This window comes from Urocampus carinirostris, chromosome 18 (genome assembly GCF_059441175.1).
Source record: "Urocampus carinirostris isolate Australia breed hairy pipefish chromosome 18, RoL_Ucar_1.0, whole genome shotgun sequence".
Lineage (NCBI taxonomy): Eukaryota > Metazoa > Chordata > Actinopteri > Syngnathiformes > Syngnathidae > Urocampus > Urocampus carinirostris.
The window spans coordinates 6,944,313-6,957,619 of NC_142366.1; the positions used below are offsets into that span (position 1 = coordinate 6,944,313).

The window sequence follows — 13,307 nt, forward strand, 5'->3', positions numbered from 1 at the left end:
GAGCTTCTCACCATGTGTCTCAATTTTTTAGCTATTTCCTGAGTACAGAAGACGGCCCAAAGCGACGCCATCTTTATAGGTGCTGCTTGGATTATGAAAAAAAAACACAATTATTTTATACAAATATCAAAACATAACATTTGATGTAAATATTTTGTTTGTTTTTAGTGCGGAGACGTTCGGATCGTTCAACCGCCGCTGCCTTTCGTGCGGCCTGAGTTGCGGTTGTTCTTATGTTAGCGGCTCCTTCTGCCACAACATGAGCTACTTCCTGCTCCATTGTCAAGGTGACCCCCCCAGAGTCACATTTTCAGGACCAAAACTTAATTTTTTGTACAGAAACAAATACCTGGTGACATGTTTCTAATTGTAAGGACATACATTGTTGTATGAATTATATATGGGTTTTTTCAACCTAATTACGCTCTCTTTTGAGGTACACATTTTATAATATAATAATAATAATAATAATAATTTCCTTTGTATTGTCATTCTTTGTAACAATGTACACAGAACGAAATGTCGATACACCTGACCCGTTGTAGCGAGTCAGTATAGAGAGAAAGATAATGATGATACAGAGAAAAATGGAGAACGACATAAAATATAGAGAAAGAAAGAAGAAGGCAAGCAATAGAATGAGAAAGAAAAAGAGGAAATAGAGAGAGAGTGTGAAATAAAAGAGGAGAAAGGGAGGTGAGGTAACGTGAGAGGTGAGAAAGAAAGAGAGTGTAAAAGAGAGCAAGAAATAGATTAAGAGAAAGAGTTTGAGATAGAGACAAAGAACGGTAGAGAGAAAGCCGGAAGAAATACCGAAATACATGGGGGAATAGAGAGAGAGAGAGAGAGAGAGAGAGAGAGAGACACAGAGGGAGAGACTGAGAGAGAAAGGGAGGAAAAGGAGATTGATAGAGAAAAGCAGAAAAAGGAGAAAAAAGGAAAAAGAGAGGAAGAGCTTTGAAAGATAGCAAATGCTAAAGAGAAAGAAGAAAAAAGAGGAGGAAAAATGGAAGAGAGAGACTGGTATAGGTAACACAGAAGGAAAGATATTAAAAGAAGCAAATATAGCAAGAGAAAAAGAGAGGGGAAAAGGTATAAGAGCAAGGCAAAGATAGAGGGGAGACACAAGAGAAGGCGAAACAAAAATATAAAAAAGACGGAGACAGTGAAGGAGCTAGGGAGAGGGAGAAATTGAGAGAGTTGTAAAAAGTGAAAGAAAGAGCATGATAGAGCAAGAGAAAGAATAAAAGAGAGAAAAAATAGTTGAGACAGAGATAGAGAGAGGAGGTAAGAGAAAAATGGGAAGGGCGTGTGAAAGAGACAGGTAGCCAGAAAGAAAATTTGTGTGAGGGAAAGAGAGACATGAGAGGGGGTAGAAAGAGAGGAGGGGGGTAAGAAAGATATATGGAGAGAAGGGCTCTCCAACCTTTTTCAAGCTAGGAGCTACTTTTTGTTTCTAATTAGCGCAAAGCGCACCTAGTTTGATAAACATTCGTAAAAATAACAATTTATCATGTTATTAATATGTACGTTTTTAATCAGGTAAATATTGGAACTGAGGGAAACTAGACTCAGCCAACCACTGAAAAAAATCATTTTACAAGAAGATCACAATGACCCAGCACCGGTGGGCTATTTTCGGAACAGGTCCGGGGCACCTCGGCTTTCCTTAGGGGTCACCCTGGTGTCCGGCGGCACCACGATGGAGACCCCTGATGTAGAGACTAAGTGAGTAAGATGAAGTGGGAGAGAATATGAGAGAGAGAGAGAGGGGTGGGCAGAGATAGTGAAAGGGAGGTGGAGAGGGGGAGAGGTAAAGAGAGAAAGAGTGTGAGGCAGAGGGAGATAGAAAGCCTAAAAAAGAGTGGGAGAGGTAGAGACAAAAACGGAGAAAGGGGAAGAGAGAATTGAGGCGTACCACAAGATTCTATTTCAAGTCCCATTTTTTTCCTCAATGTTTGCAAAGTCAACCTGTACCTTTAAAACTTTCGTGCGAATCCATCATGTTTTCAGAGCCCGAGGACCAAATCTCATTTGTCTCTCGGCGGAAATCACATTCTTCCAATTTGACGCTAGCAAAAGGCGCACTGGCAAAACTGATTTAATAAAGCTAAGACATTGCAGAAAATAAACTCATTCGCTACTAGCTTTTTGTTCACATTTTCGTCTCGACTCGCTGGTGTTGTCTGACGGAAAAATGACATCTGTTGTTTTTTGTTCTTATTTATAGGGCCGGAAGTTCCCTTCGTGGCCATTTACAAGACAAGGACGGACCAAGACGATGTGGGCGCCGTTTCAGAGGAAAAACAGAGTGAGTAAGCTCACAAGAAAATGAGAAAAAGCGCTAACCATAGCCCTAAACCTTAACCCTTTTTCCAAACCCTAACCCTAACTCTTCACCCAAACATATCCCGTAACCTTCTACCCGTAATCCAACCCTTGCCCTCTCCCTAGTAAAAGCCTCGCCAATACCCTAAACCTTAACATTAGTCTAAACCAGGACCCCTCTAAGCGTAACCTAACCCAAAACTGTGGCCCACTAGTCTAACCCAAAATGTTGAAAGAGCCAAATTGGACCAAAAAAAAACAAATTTGTTCGCAAAATAAATTGAAGCTTTTTATAGGCTTTATAATAAATGCCACACATGCTTTATATATCTATATTACCGTAGTTATGTAAGCCTACTATTAACATGACTGAAAAGTTGGATCCACCATGTAACTCCTCTATTGAAGGATACTCCCTCAAGTTTAATGTCTTTACAATATTAATTAATTACAGTATGTTTTATTACTTTTGATAAAATTAAAGGAATCCCATTTTTGATGTCATTTTCATTTTGAAGATTCAAAAAAACAACAAAAAGGAACATGCATAAAGTGCCCCTTATTTGGGTAACAATAAATGTAGCAAGCACTTATAAAAATAAAGCAGCAGACTATTTCAAAGGTAAAGTAAATAAAATCATATTAATGTAGTTTAAGTTTGAATTCTGTGTAAGGGTCAAACAGATCAGTCCATGGGTGTCAGGACCAGAACGGAAACAGGACCCAATTGCGTTACGTTTCTCACAAGTTTTGATCCGGTGTTCGCTGGACACGGGCAGCAAATCGCTTTCGTACTCGGATTGTGCTCCGAACACAAAAAGTGGATCGTCCCTAGCGAGCGATAGCTGTGTCAGTCACGGAAAAAAACGGTCGGTAGCCGGGACTGGGAGAACAAGGCTTGGTAGGGGTCGGAAGCAAATCGAAAGACATTACGGGAGAGAAGACGTAGTCGGGGAACAAAAAGAGGTCGTAAGCCGGGACGGGAGAGCAGACGTGGTCAGGATCAAGACAGGCCGTAGCCGAAGACAGACGGGTGCAAAAACGTGACAGGTGGGAGTCAGGTTCGAAAAAAGGCTTGCTTAGTAGTCACTCAGGTTTGCAGACTAACTGACCACAGGGGACAGACAGGACTGGGTTCAAATACTGACAGGGAGCCAATCAGAACCCGAGGCGGTTGGCGCCAAATGAGCGGGCACCGCTGAGTCACATCAGTAATCATGACACGGGGGTAAAACACAGCATCAGCATCTTCTCTCTCTTTTGATACTAAAAGCAGCCATCTTTGGACCTAAGCAAAACAAAACAAAATGTCCCCAAAGTGTGATTCAAATTTACATTGGCAAAAATCAGATATCGGTTAATAATACAGCTACTTTGTTACTGACAAAGTGCTTATGACATAAATGTACACCTACCCGTTTAATATGACTTCTGTGTTGAAATCATGGGTGCAGCATTCAATGATGACGCGACTGTCTTAACCCTTTAACGTTCTGCTGGCCTTTTGGGACGCCAGACTTTTGATCAACAAATATGTGTCTATACGATGTCACCAGTCACTGAAAAACTTCATGCCACATATCATTGCAAAGCTTGAACTCTTGGGATTCAAAATTTACTTAGCAGAGAAACATCCCGATCAGTCTGGAACAAGATACCCGAAAACAATAAAGTCGAGTTACGCCAGCTACCGTATATTATTAAAACTCTTTCTGTGTACTGTCTTTCTCTGTAGATATTTCACGTTTCACTGTGGGCACATGCAGCTTTTAGTCAGGTGTGGCGTATGTATGTACAAAATGATTTATCCCTAAAGAAATGTACTAGGTGTGGCTTATAATCAGGTTCGCCTTATAGTCTGAATTTTACGGCGTATTCATCCCAAAAACATCACAATCAGTTTGAAACAAGTTACCCGAAAACTAATTAACCATTACTTCCCCGGTCGTCCTCAAATTTTTTGAATGTCCTTGAAATAGATTTGTTACATCAAGGACAATCCGGAGAATCCAACCATAAAATTCACACGATAGTGCCGACAGGTACATAGAAATTTGCCTAAAAGCATTTCTGCTTCTTTGGACTGTTGCCCTTGAAATTAGTTTGCTTAGCTTCAAAATGCCCGTTTGTAAAAAAACACACTTGTAAAGTTATTCAAGCTCTACCCCCTTTGATTGACACCTTTCTCAACCAGAAGCAGGCTTTTTTTCACGGCCTACTGTCCACATTAGCCTACAAGGGCCTGTTTGATCAAACATCTATCGCCTCCAATAGGTCCAAATATCTTCAGCCAGTAATAACCAAACCAAATGATGATTGACCCATTGGTGAGCCAATGAAATCTCGAACATGATGTAATGCCATTTTTTTGGAGGTGCACTCAAGTCAGAGCCGAAAATAACATGCACAACGCAATCCGTTTTTGCGCACCATCATTTTGCGCAAGTGTGCGTAATCATTGATTTGACTTCTGGAAAGAGAAGTCATATATTTACAAATCTTTCACAATGGCCCAAAAAAATGCTTTAGTAAAATACAAATTTCGAAAGGTTTTAGTGTAGTAAAGTGGTAATCTCCAAATGGACACTTTTGGATACGCTTAATCTTAGAACAATGTTAAAAATATTAGTTTTTCAGATTACTATTAATTTTGTCACGGTACCAGGTAAGGCTTCAAGCTATCGTCTCACATGTTTTTCTGCTAAGATGCCTAAGTTACACAAATCTGCTAGCATTTAAATGCAAAAAAAAGGCGAGAATAAAAACCTTCTATTTGTGTGTGTTCTAATTCAGATTACTCAATATTAGTAGCACTTCAGAGTTTTATTCCTTCAAAACAGACCAAACCCGTCTAAATGCTTCAAAAGCTTCAAGAACAACACTCAATTTACTTTGGGTACATCTTGGATTTAGATTTTATGCAAACTGTACAGGAACCTTAAGGGTTTAAAAGAAGCCAAGCTTGCGCTTTGCTTGGCCCAAACAGGAAAGGCGGGAGAAAAAAGCATTGGAAAATATTATTTTGGGGCATGTTTGTCCTCCTACAGAAAAGGAAAACAAAAATAGATTTCCTTCCTTTTTCAACTTGTAAACATTTTTGGAAAATTTGTCAAACAGCCTCTGCGCAGTGCTAAAGAGCAACAAGTAATTGCTAGGCCACGTGTTGCAGATCCCAGCCCTTGACCAACCTTAACTCTAAACTGATTTTAAATAATAGCCCTTTCCCTAGTCTAACCTTCACCATAGCCATAAACCTTAACCCTAGTCTTGTCAGGCGGAAGGAAGACTGAGATCACTTGCACTCGTTTCTTGGTTTTTATTGGAAGGAAGGAATGACAAGGCGTGATTCTTCGATCCGTTGTTTGACGGATTGACGAAGCTTGACAGGCGGGTGAAGGCTTGGCGGGAATGGTCGTGGACAGGTGTAATCGTCGTGTTGTTGGTCGGGGCTAGAGAAGAAGGGCGTCGTCGTGTTCGGAAGAGAGATCAGGAGTCAGGCGGGCAGGGCAGGTCGTAGGCAAATTCGGAAACAGGTAGAAGAAAACAGGAGGCACGCAAAGAGTTGGAGGTATGGGCTTTCTGAGCAGGTGGCAACAGGTCGCATAGTACAATCAGACAGCTTGTATCCGGAAGATGAGGATTTAAATGGACAGTGTGCGCCAATCAGCTGTCCTGGCTGTTGGCGCCAAATCCTGAGCACAGGTGTTCCCGATCCGGGTGATTGTGACAAGTCTAACCCTAGCTCTAACTGAACTAAACCCAACCCAACCTCTGTCCTTTATCTCCGTAACCTAACCCTAAACACTAGTCCTATCCCTAATCCAACCCAAATTTTAAACCCAACCCAACCCCTTAACGCCTCAGAAATGTTAACAGTGATACCTACATTTACAAATTTAATTGGTATTAGCAGTGATGTTGTATAATAAAATCGTCGTAAATTGAAACATGTTTTTCCATTGAAATGGATTGAAAAGGGATTCATCTGTCACAATGTCCCAAATGCAACCAAACCCCCATTACATAAACGGCAACTGCCATATAATTACACTCAAGTTCAGTTAATGTTAAGAAAAAAAAACACATGATATAAATAAAACAAGCGCTATGGCTAAAGAAATGCCAAAGATGAAGTCAATGTAATGTCAAGAACCTAACAAGAGGAACAAGAGGAGAAACCAAATGCGTGACGTTTCTCACACAGGCTTTTGTTTTACGGGAAATGGGGCCGTCATGCACGTTAACCCAGTGATTTGTCGATCGTTGGGCGGAAGACGTAAGGCAGCAGTCTGGTGTGGAATGACAGGAAGCCAGAGGCCGACAAAATTGATACCAATTGCATGAGCAGATATCGGCTAGATGGGGTTGATAACGGACAGAATAGAATAGAATATACCATTATTGTCATTGTTACAAAATGGGTTGAATATATTGTGACAACGAAATTGGACGTGGCACTCCAGTTTCACATTTTACAGTGAGGATAGAAGAGACCAAAGAAGATACGGGACAGACAGGATTGATATCGAAACTGGATATCGAAATTAAACAGGACAAACTAGATGGGAACGAAACTGGACAGGAAACACAAGCAGGAAACCAGACAGAGTCTAAACCCATGTCTTGCGGGTGCAGAGGTTGCGGACTGACAAAGGGTGAGTGAGAGCACTGAGCTTAAATAGAAGGGAAGCCAATCTGTCAATGGGCCGCAGCTGGCGCCACACGGGCGGGGCCAAGTGGGCGCCATGGCAACCGTGACATGTAAAGCCTCATTTGTCAATAGCATTAAAAAAAACAACAACAACCGAATGAAAATGATAAAATGTTTATAGTCAGTTAAATGACTTGGCACGCTCTTCCACTCACTAGCGCTGGACCCATAAAATAGTGATCCAACGATCGTTGTTTCTGTCTAGGTCTCAAGGGTTGTTAAAATGTTACGGACAATTTCCATTGAACATTTCCTTTGACCATTCACTTTAGGCTTTATCGGGATGTCTTTTTGTGATAAAAGCCTGCAGTTTATCCCAACAGGCGAAGCCCAAACGCAAGCAATCTTGTCCTGGGGGGGATACAGCACAGGCTAAATGTTGGTCCACGCCGTCTCGACAGCACTACAACACTATGCTCAAAACGACAGAGCTGACTTCATTTGAGCTACAAAAAAAGCATGTGATGGAGGCGGGGGGCTGGGCACAGGCTTTCACTTGTTCTCTTCAGGCCCTCGTAACTCATTTTGGTTCACGTTGAATCACAATGTTCATGGGAAAATGGTCTTGGGTTTTACATAATATATTGTTAGAGAGTAAGGTGGAGAAGAATAGGATCAGAAAAAAACCTTCAGAAACTAAAATATTTGTCATGATTCAAACATTGTGGTCATTTCTAGATGGACTAACAAATGATTGTTATAATGATGTAAAATACTATAGGGGCACCCAGTTTGATATACATTGATAATATGGCAAATTATCATGACATTACTTTGTTGTTACTGTGTTATTACCTCGTTAATTACTGGAAGTAGGGTTAAATAGACTGAGTCAACCACAAAAAAATAATTTTACCACAAAGTCACACTCACCCAGCACTGGTGAGCTATTTTCAGACCAGAAGAACCTCAGCTATCCTTAGGAGGCACCCTGGTCCCCATGGGCACCATGTAGGAGACATTTGCTCCAGTCGAGTGGTTCCTTTGATCTAGTCGAGTGGGGAAACTTTTCTTTTTCAAGTGCAATAGCACCTCCACTAGGGAGCAGTGGTGCTCTCATTGGTATTGTTTTGTTTACATTTAACCTCCAATATAAGCTTAAATGTGAATTGCGATACAAAGTGGAGCAGACCCTCATACGACCCCATGAAAAATATAATTAACCTGGAGGAGGAGACAGGGGTTTGAGAGGATTTCTTCTTCCAAGGGAAGGTGTGACAAAAAATAATTGAAAAGCACTGCTCTTGTCTAACTTTACCCCTAAACCTTACCCTAACATTTAACACAAAAGACTAACCCTAAAGCCTAAACGACTTTAACCCTATATCCATAAATCAAACCCTAACCCTAGCCCTGAAACCTATCTTTGCACCTGAAGTAAAATTGAATTTAAAAAAGAGTTAAAACAAAAGAGAATTAATTTTCGTCCTTTTTTTGAGCGCTACCAAATCGTCGCATCTTTGGGCTTACGGAGTAACCCAAATCACTTTATTTTTAAAACGTTGTCTTTCTTTTTTTGTTTCCTCCATTCCACATCTCGTTTTGTTCACGATTCGGATCACGGACATCGCGCGTCGAGCCTCTCAATTCCTGGGCAAGAAATTCCTCATCAATCCCAAGGCGGACGGTCTTAGCGCTAGTGTTTACATCCACTGAGGCCAAGCTACACTGTAGGTTGCCAAGTAATAATATTCCGCGCAAGTCGAGCAAAATAACAAGATTAAAAACGACCTTCCTCCAAGTGAATGCTTGTCCGTTCCTGATGTGATCTAATTACCCTTTTCCGTAGATGCATTGTCACGAAATTACAGCCGCGTGCCGGCGACACGGGCATGGTGTGATGAAATTATTTTGACGTGTTTTTACATTAAAATTTGTGCCTGATTCAAGGCATGAAAATCTCTCTCCTTTGTTTAGATTTGCCGTTTTGAAGTCAAAATGGGGGAACTACGAGATTTGTGTTGATCCAAAGAGGAAACTATTTGAGGGGTAGTGGGATTTTGAGAGATTTAAGCGTGACATATGAGAGTTCGGTGGCACGGCAACTGGGTGGTTTGCGTGCTGAGGTTTAGGTTTCAAGTCCAGCTACGGCAGCCTCCCTGTTTGGAGTTTGCATGTTCTTCCGGTACCCACCTCGGGACCATCTTGGGTGACCATGGCTTCTATGCCCCCCCCCCCCCCCCCCTCAATCTCCCCAAGGGGGGATGGGCTTTCAGATAGTTGATTGTCTCACTTTCCTTGTGTGACATCACCGTGGTACTGAGGTCTTGTGGGCGTGGCTTATTCCCCATTCACATTTAATGGGAGAGTGGTACCGGGTACTGAGGTGCCGGGTAATACTAGCGGCAACTCGGGACCATCTTGGGTGACCATGGCTTCTATGCCCCCCTCGATCCCCCAAGGGGGGATGGGCCTTCAGATAGTTGACTGTCTCACTTTCCTTGTGTGGGACGTCATCGTGGTACTGAGGTCTTGTGGGCGTGGCTTATTCCCTATTTATTCTTAGTGGGAGAGTGACGGTGCGTGGGTTTCCTCCTGGCGTTCCAGTTTCTTCCCACATTCCAAAAACATGCATGTCAGGTTAATTGGCCGGTCAAAATTGTCCCTGCGGGAGATGTGTGCTCTGCGACTGGCTGGCAACCAGTTCAGGGTGTCCCCTGCCCACTGCCCGAAAATGGCTGGATGGACTCTAGCACCCCCGCAAGCCTGCTGAAGATAAGCGGCGCAGATAATGGATGGATAATGAATGGATGGATATGAGAGTTCTCAACAGGGGAGAGAGACCAAAAGCTCAAACATAAATTATAGTCTCTACTGCAGCTTTTGTCAGTTACTTTTAGCTGTTCCAGTTTTGGTACTTTCTGGTCCTAACACTGTAAATCGATGTACTGCTTATACTAATGTAACATCAGACTTGCAGAATTAGAGTTTTCGGGGAAGAGGATGCTGTGTCTTGGAAATCTGAACGCAGGAATAAACTTTGTGACTAAATAAAACATGGCCAATACAAGAGGTGGGAAATCATTGCAAGCGCATACAAAGCACTTGGACAATAAATTTCTCCTCATGCAGCTATAGTTATGGTTTTGCTTTTAACTTGGGTTGTTTTGGGGAGAGCTCAGGTTAGGGTTTGACTTTTGCGTGAAATCAGACACAGCATTGGTAATTAACATGGGAATGCGCATGCAATAGAACGGCAAGGCGGCTGAGTGGTTACATGTTCTCCGGGCACTCTGGTTTCCTCCCACGTTCCAAAAACATGCATGTCAGGTTAATTGGCCGGTCCAAATGGCCCTTTAGTGTGAATAAGCAAGTAAGTTGTCTGTCTATGTGTGCCATGCGACTGGCTAGCAACCAGTTCAGGGTGTCCCCTGCAAACTGCCCGAATATATTGGGATGGGCTCCAGCGCCCCTGTGACTTTACTGAGGATAAATTGTGCAGATAATGGATGGATGGAGGTGCGTACTATACATTTGCAGAGTTGTGGGTCCTAGCCCTTATTAAGCCAATACAAATTTGAAATTTTTCATTGGCGCTCGAGTTTGCCCTTTGGTTGTCTAGGGTTGGAATCTTGAGCACAAGTAGCCCAGCTGGTATGAAGCCTGTATCTAATTCACGCAGTTTTGGGTTTTGTCCTCAATCAAGGCATTATAAATTCAAAGGTCAGGGCTTTAGTTGAAGTTATTTTCGCATTTTGGTTGGTGCTGGGATCAGCCATTCAGTTGGAGCCCGGATTAGAGCATTGAACACCAGTATCTTAGCAGGTAAGCTACGAGTATTAACACCACAGAGATTTGGGTTCAATCCCAATCAAGGCATTCTGGATGTAAAAGTTTTGCTTGGTGTTTCAGTTTTGGAATACAGTTTTAGTTGGACCCAGAGTTATAGCAATGTGCACGAGTAGCTCAGCTGATAAGCTCCTTGTGTTACATTCCCAGAGATGTAGATTTCATTCTGACTCAAGGTGGTTTAGATTCCAAAGTTTTGGTTGGCGTCAATCTTTGGTTGGAGCTGTGGTTAGGGTTTCAGTTAGAGCTAGGTTTTAGCTGTTGAACATTATTAGCTCAGCTGGTAAGATTCATGTGTTATACTCACAGAGCGCTGAGTTCACTCCCCAAGCAAGGCACAATAATTTCAAGGGTAGTGATTGTGATGATGTAAGGTTTTGCATTTATGTTGTAGCCCGGATCAGGGTTTTGGTTGGAGCCAGGGTCAAATCAATGAGTACCAGTAGCTTGTCTGGTAAGCTTGTTGAATCACATTCGCAGATTTGTGTGTTTGAATCTTTATTAACTGAATACAAATTTGAAAGTTTCAACAGACTTTAGGTTTTGTGTTTTGGATGGGTTAAGGTTTTGGTTGAGCTCAGGTTAGGGTTTTGGTAGGAGCTCGCGTGAGAGTCACCAGGACCGTAGAGTTGGATCCTCAATCAAGGCAGTGTAAGTTTAAAGTTTAAGGTTTTGGTCGGCTTCAGGTTTCGTGTTTATGTTTGGAGCTTCGGTTACAGTATTTTTGGAGGTCAAGCATGTGAATGATAGTGGCTCAGTTTGTAAGCTGCCTGAATTACATTCACATAGTTCTGAATGTAGTACGCGATCGAGGAAGTCAAAATTCAAAGGTTCGGTTTTTGTTTGACAATAGGTTTAGCATTTTGGTTGGAGCTAGGTTTGGAGTATTGCTCACTAGGATCGCAGCTGGTATGAAGCTTCCATTAGAAAACATCACAGTACATAATTGAAAGTTTTGGTTGGCATTAGGTCTAGAGTTAGGATGAATTTGCTTTAGGGCTTTGGTTTAGGCAAGCATTTAAGTCTTGCACACCAGGAAAGTTACCTAGATTGCGTTCAAAGGCTTGTTGGTTCAATCCCAAACCAATGCAACTTTTCAGTTTATGGTTGGATTTAGAGTTAGGGTTTTGCTGTAACCCGAGTTGGCCACAGTAAGTCTGCTAGTGTTGGGGCTAGGTTTATAGTTTTGCTTGGATTTGGGTATAGGGTCTTGGCTGTAACTATGTCTATGGTTTTGATTGAAACTAATGTTATGGTTGGAGTCTTAGTACGGGGGTTTGATGTAAAAAAAAACACAAACGGGGTTACTATGCCAAAAACACAAAAGATGTTAATATGTGCAAAAAAATACCACTACCGTGATACTACAATACAAAAATACTACTACTGAAAGATTGTGACAGAAATACAACATAAATACAACATTATTAATATTAGAGAACTACTCAAGAATTACAACAGGAATACTAATATGGAAATTCTGCAAAATTTCTACAAAAATAGAACTATGAAAATACTTCTCTATATAGTATTACAGAATTATTACAAAAATCCTACCAGCAAATGACAGTGGAACTACTACAAAAGCACTACTGCAGTAATACTACAAAAATACTACACAAATCCAACTCTAGAAATACTACAAGATGCTAAAATACAACTGCAGTAGTACTAAAAAACGACATCAAATGTAAAGCTTAAAACAGGCATCTGATACATTAATTTTCTTTCTTTGTGAGTGTTTTGAAAACAATTTGATGAAACTAATCTGTTTGAAAACAAATGTAAAGAAATACATGTATATTTATTGATAAATTAAAAAAAATGGATCCGTCTCCTGGATGGACCCCTTGGCCAAATTTTTAAACCAATGCAGTCCGATTCCAAATAGTTCCTGTTTTAGTTAAACCAAAGTAATTGGACACAAGCTTATTGTTTGCGTTGTTGCAATTTTGTCACTTGCTGGTGCTTAGGTATGGCAGAGGTGCGCATGCTGGAGAGCAACGAGGCACTGAGAATGACTCTGGACAACATGCAAATGCCCCTTGTTGAGTATCGGGACATCAGCATCGACGACTACAGTGAGATTTCTTTTGAGTGTTAGCGTGCTAAGTGCTAGCTTGCGCAGTTTTGAAACTTTTCGTGTCATGTTTTCGCAGCCTTATCGATGCAGATCCTCAAACCCGCCGGCTTTGTGGACACAGCGCACTATCCTCTTCTCCTTCTCATGTAAGTGCTTTTTAAAACCATACCGAAGCCTCGAACTCTTCATTTAAAACCCTAACTGAGGCTTAAACAGCTTTAAAACTCAACCTCGGAATTATGTCCCTATCCAGGAACATTACTATGAAATAATCAACACTATAAATCATCATTTCAAGTTGTGACCCAGTTTGAAACCTTAATTTAGAAATGACCTTAAAAGAGTTGCTGTCCACATTTGAGGTTGCAAACTAATATACCAAGGTTTGAAACCCTC

General features: G+C 41.5%; 1 protein-coding gene across 3 annotated transcripts in view; it reads left to right on the forward strand.

Moving 5' to 3' along the window:
• The window catches only part of LOC148348246 (A-type potassium channel modulatory protein DPP6-like), a 173,700-nt gene that overhangs the window by 153,412 nt on the left and 6,981 nt on the right, over positions 1-13,307 (forward strand). For all 3 annotated transcript variants that reach the window (XM_088322763.1, XM_088322765.1, XM_088322764.1), the window contains exons 14-18: positions 32-79; positions 169-287; positions 2,231-2,311; positions 12,802-12,909; positions 12,988-13,057. In XM_088322763.1, the coding sequence (XP_088178889.1) occupies positions 32-79; positions 169-287; positions 2,231-2,311; positions 12,802-12,909; positions 12,988-13,057 (426 nt within the window). The remainder of the gene's footprint in view (positions 1-31; positions 80-168; positions 288-2,230; positions 2,312-12,801; positions 12,910-12,987; positions 13,058-13,307) is intronic.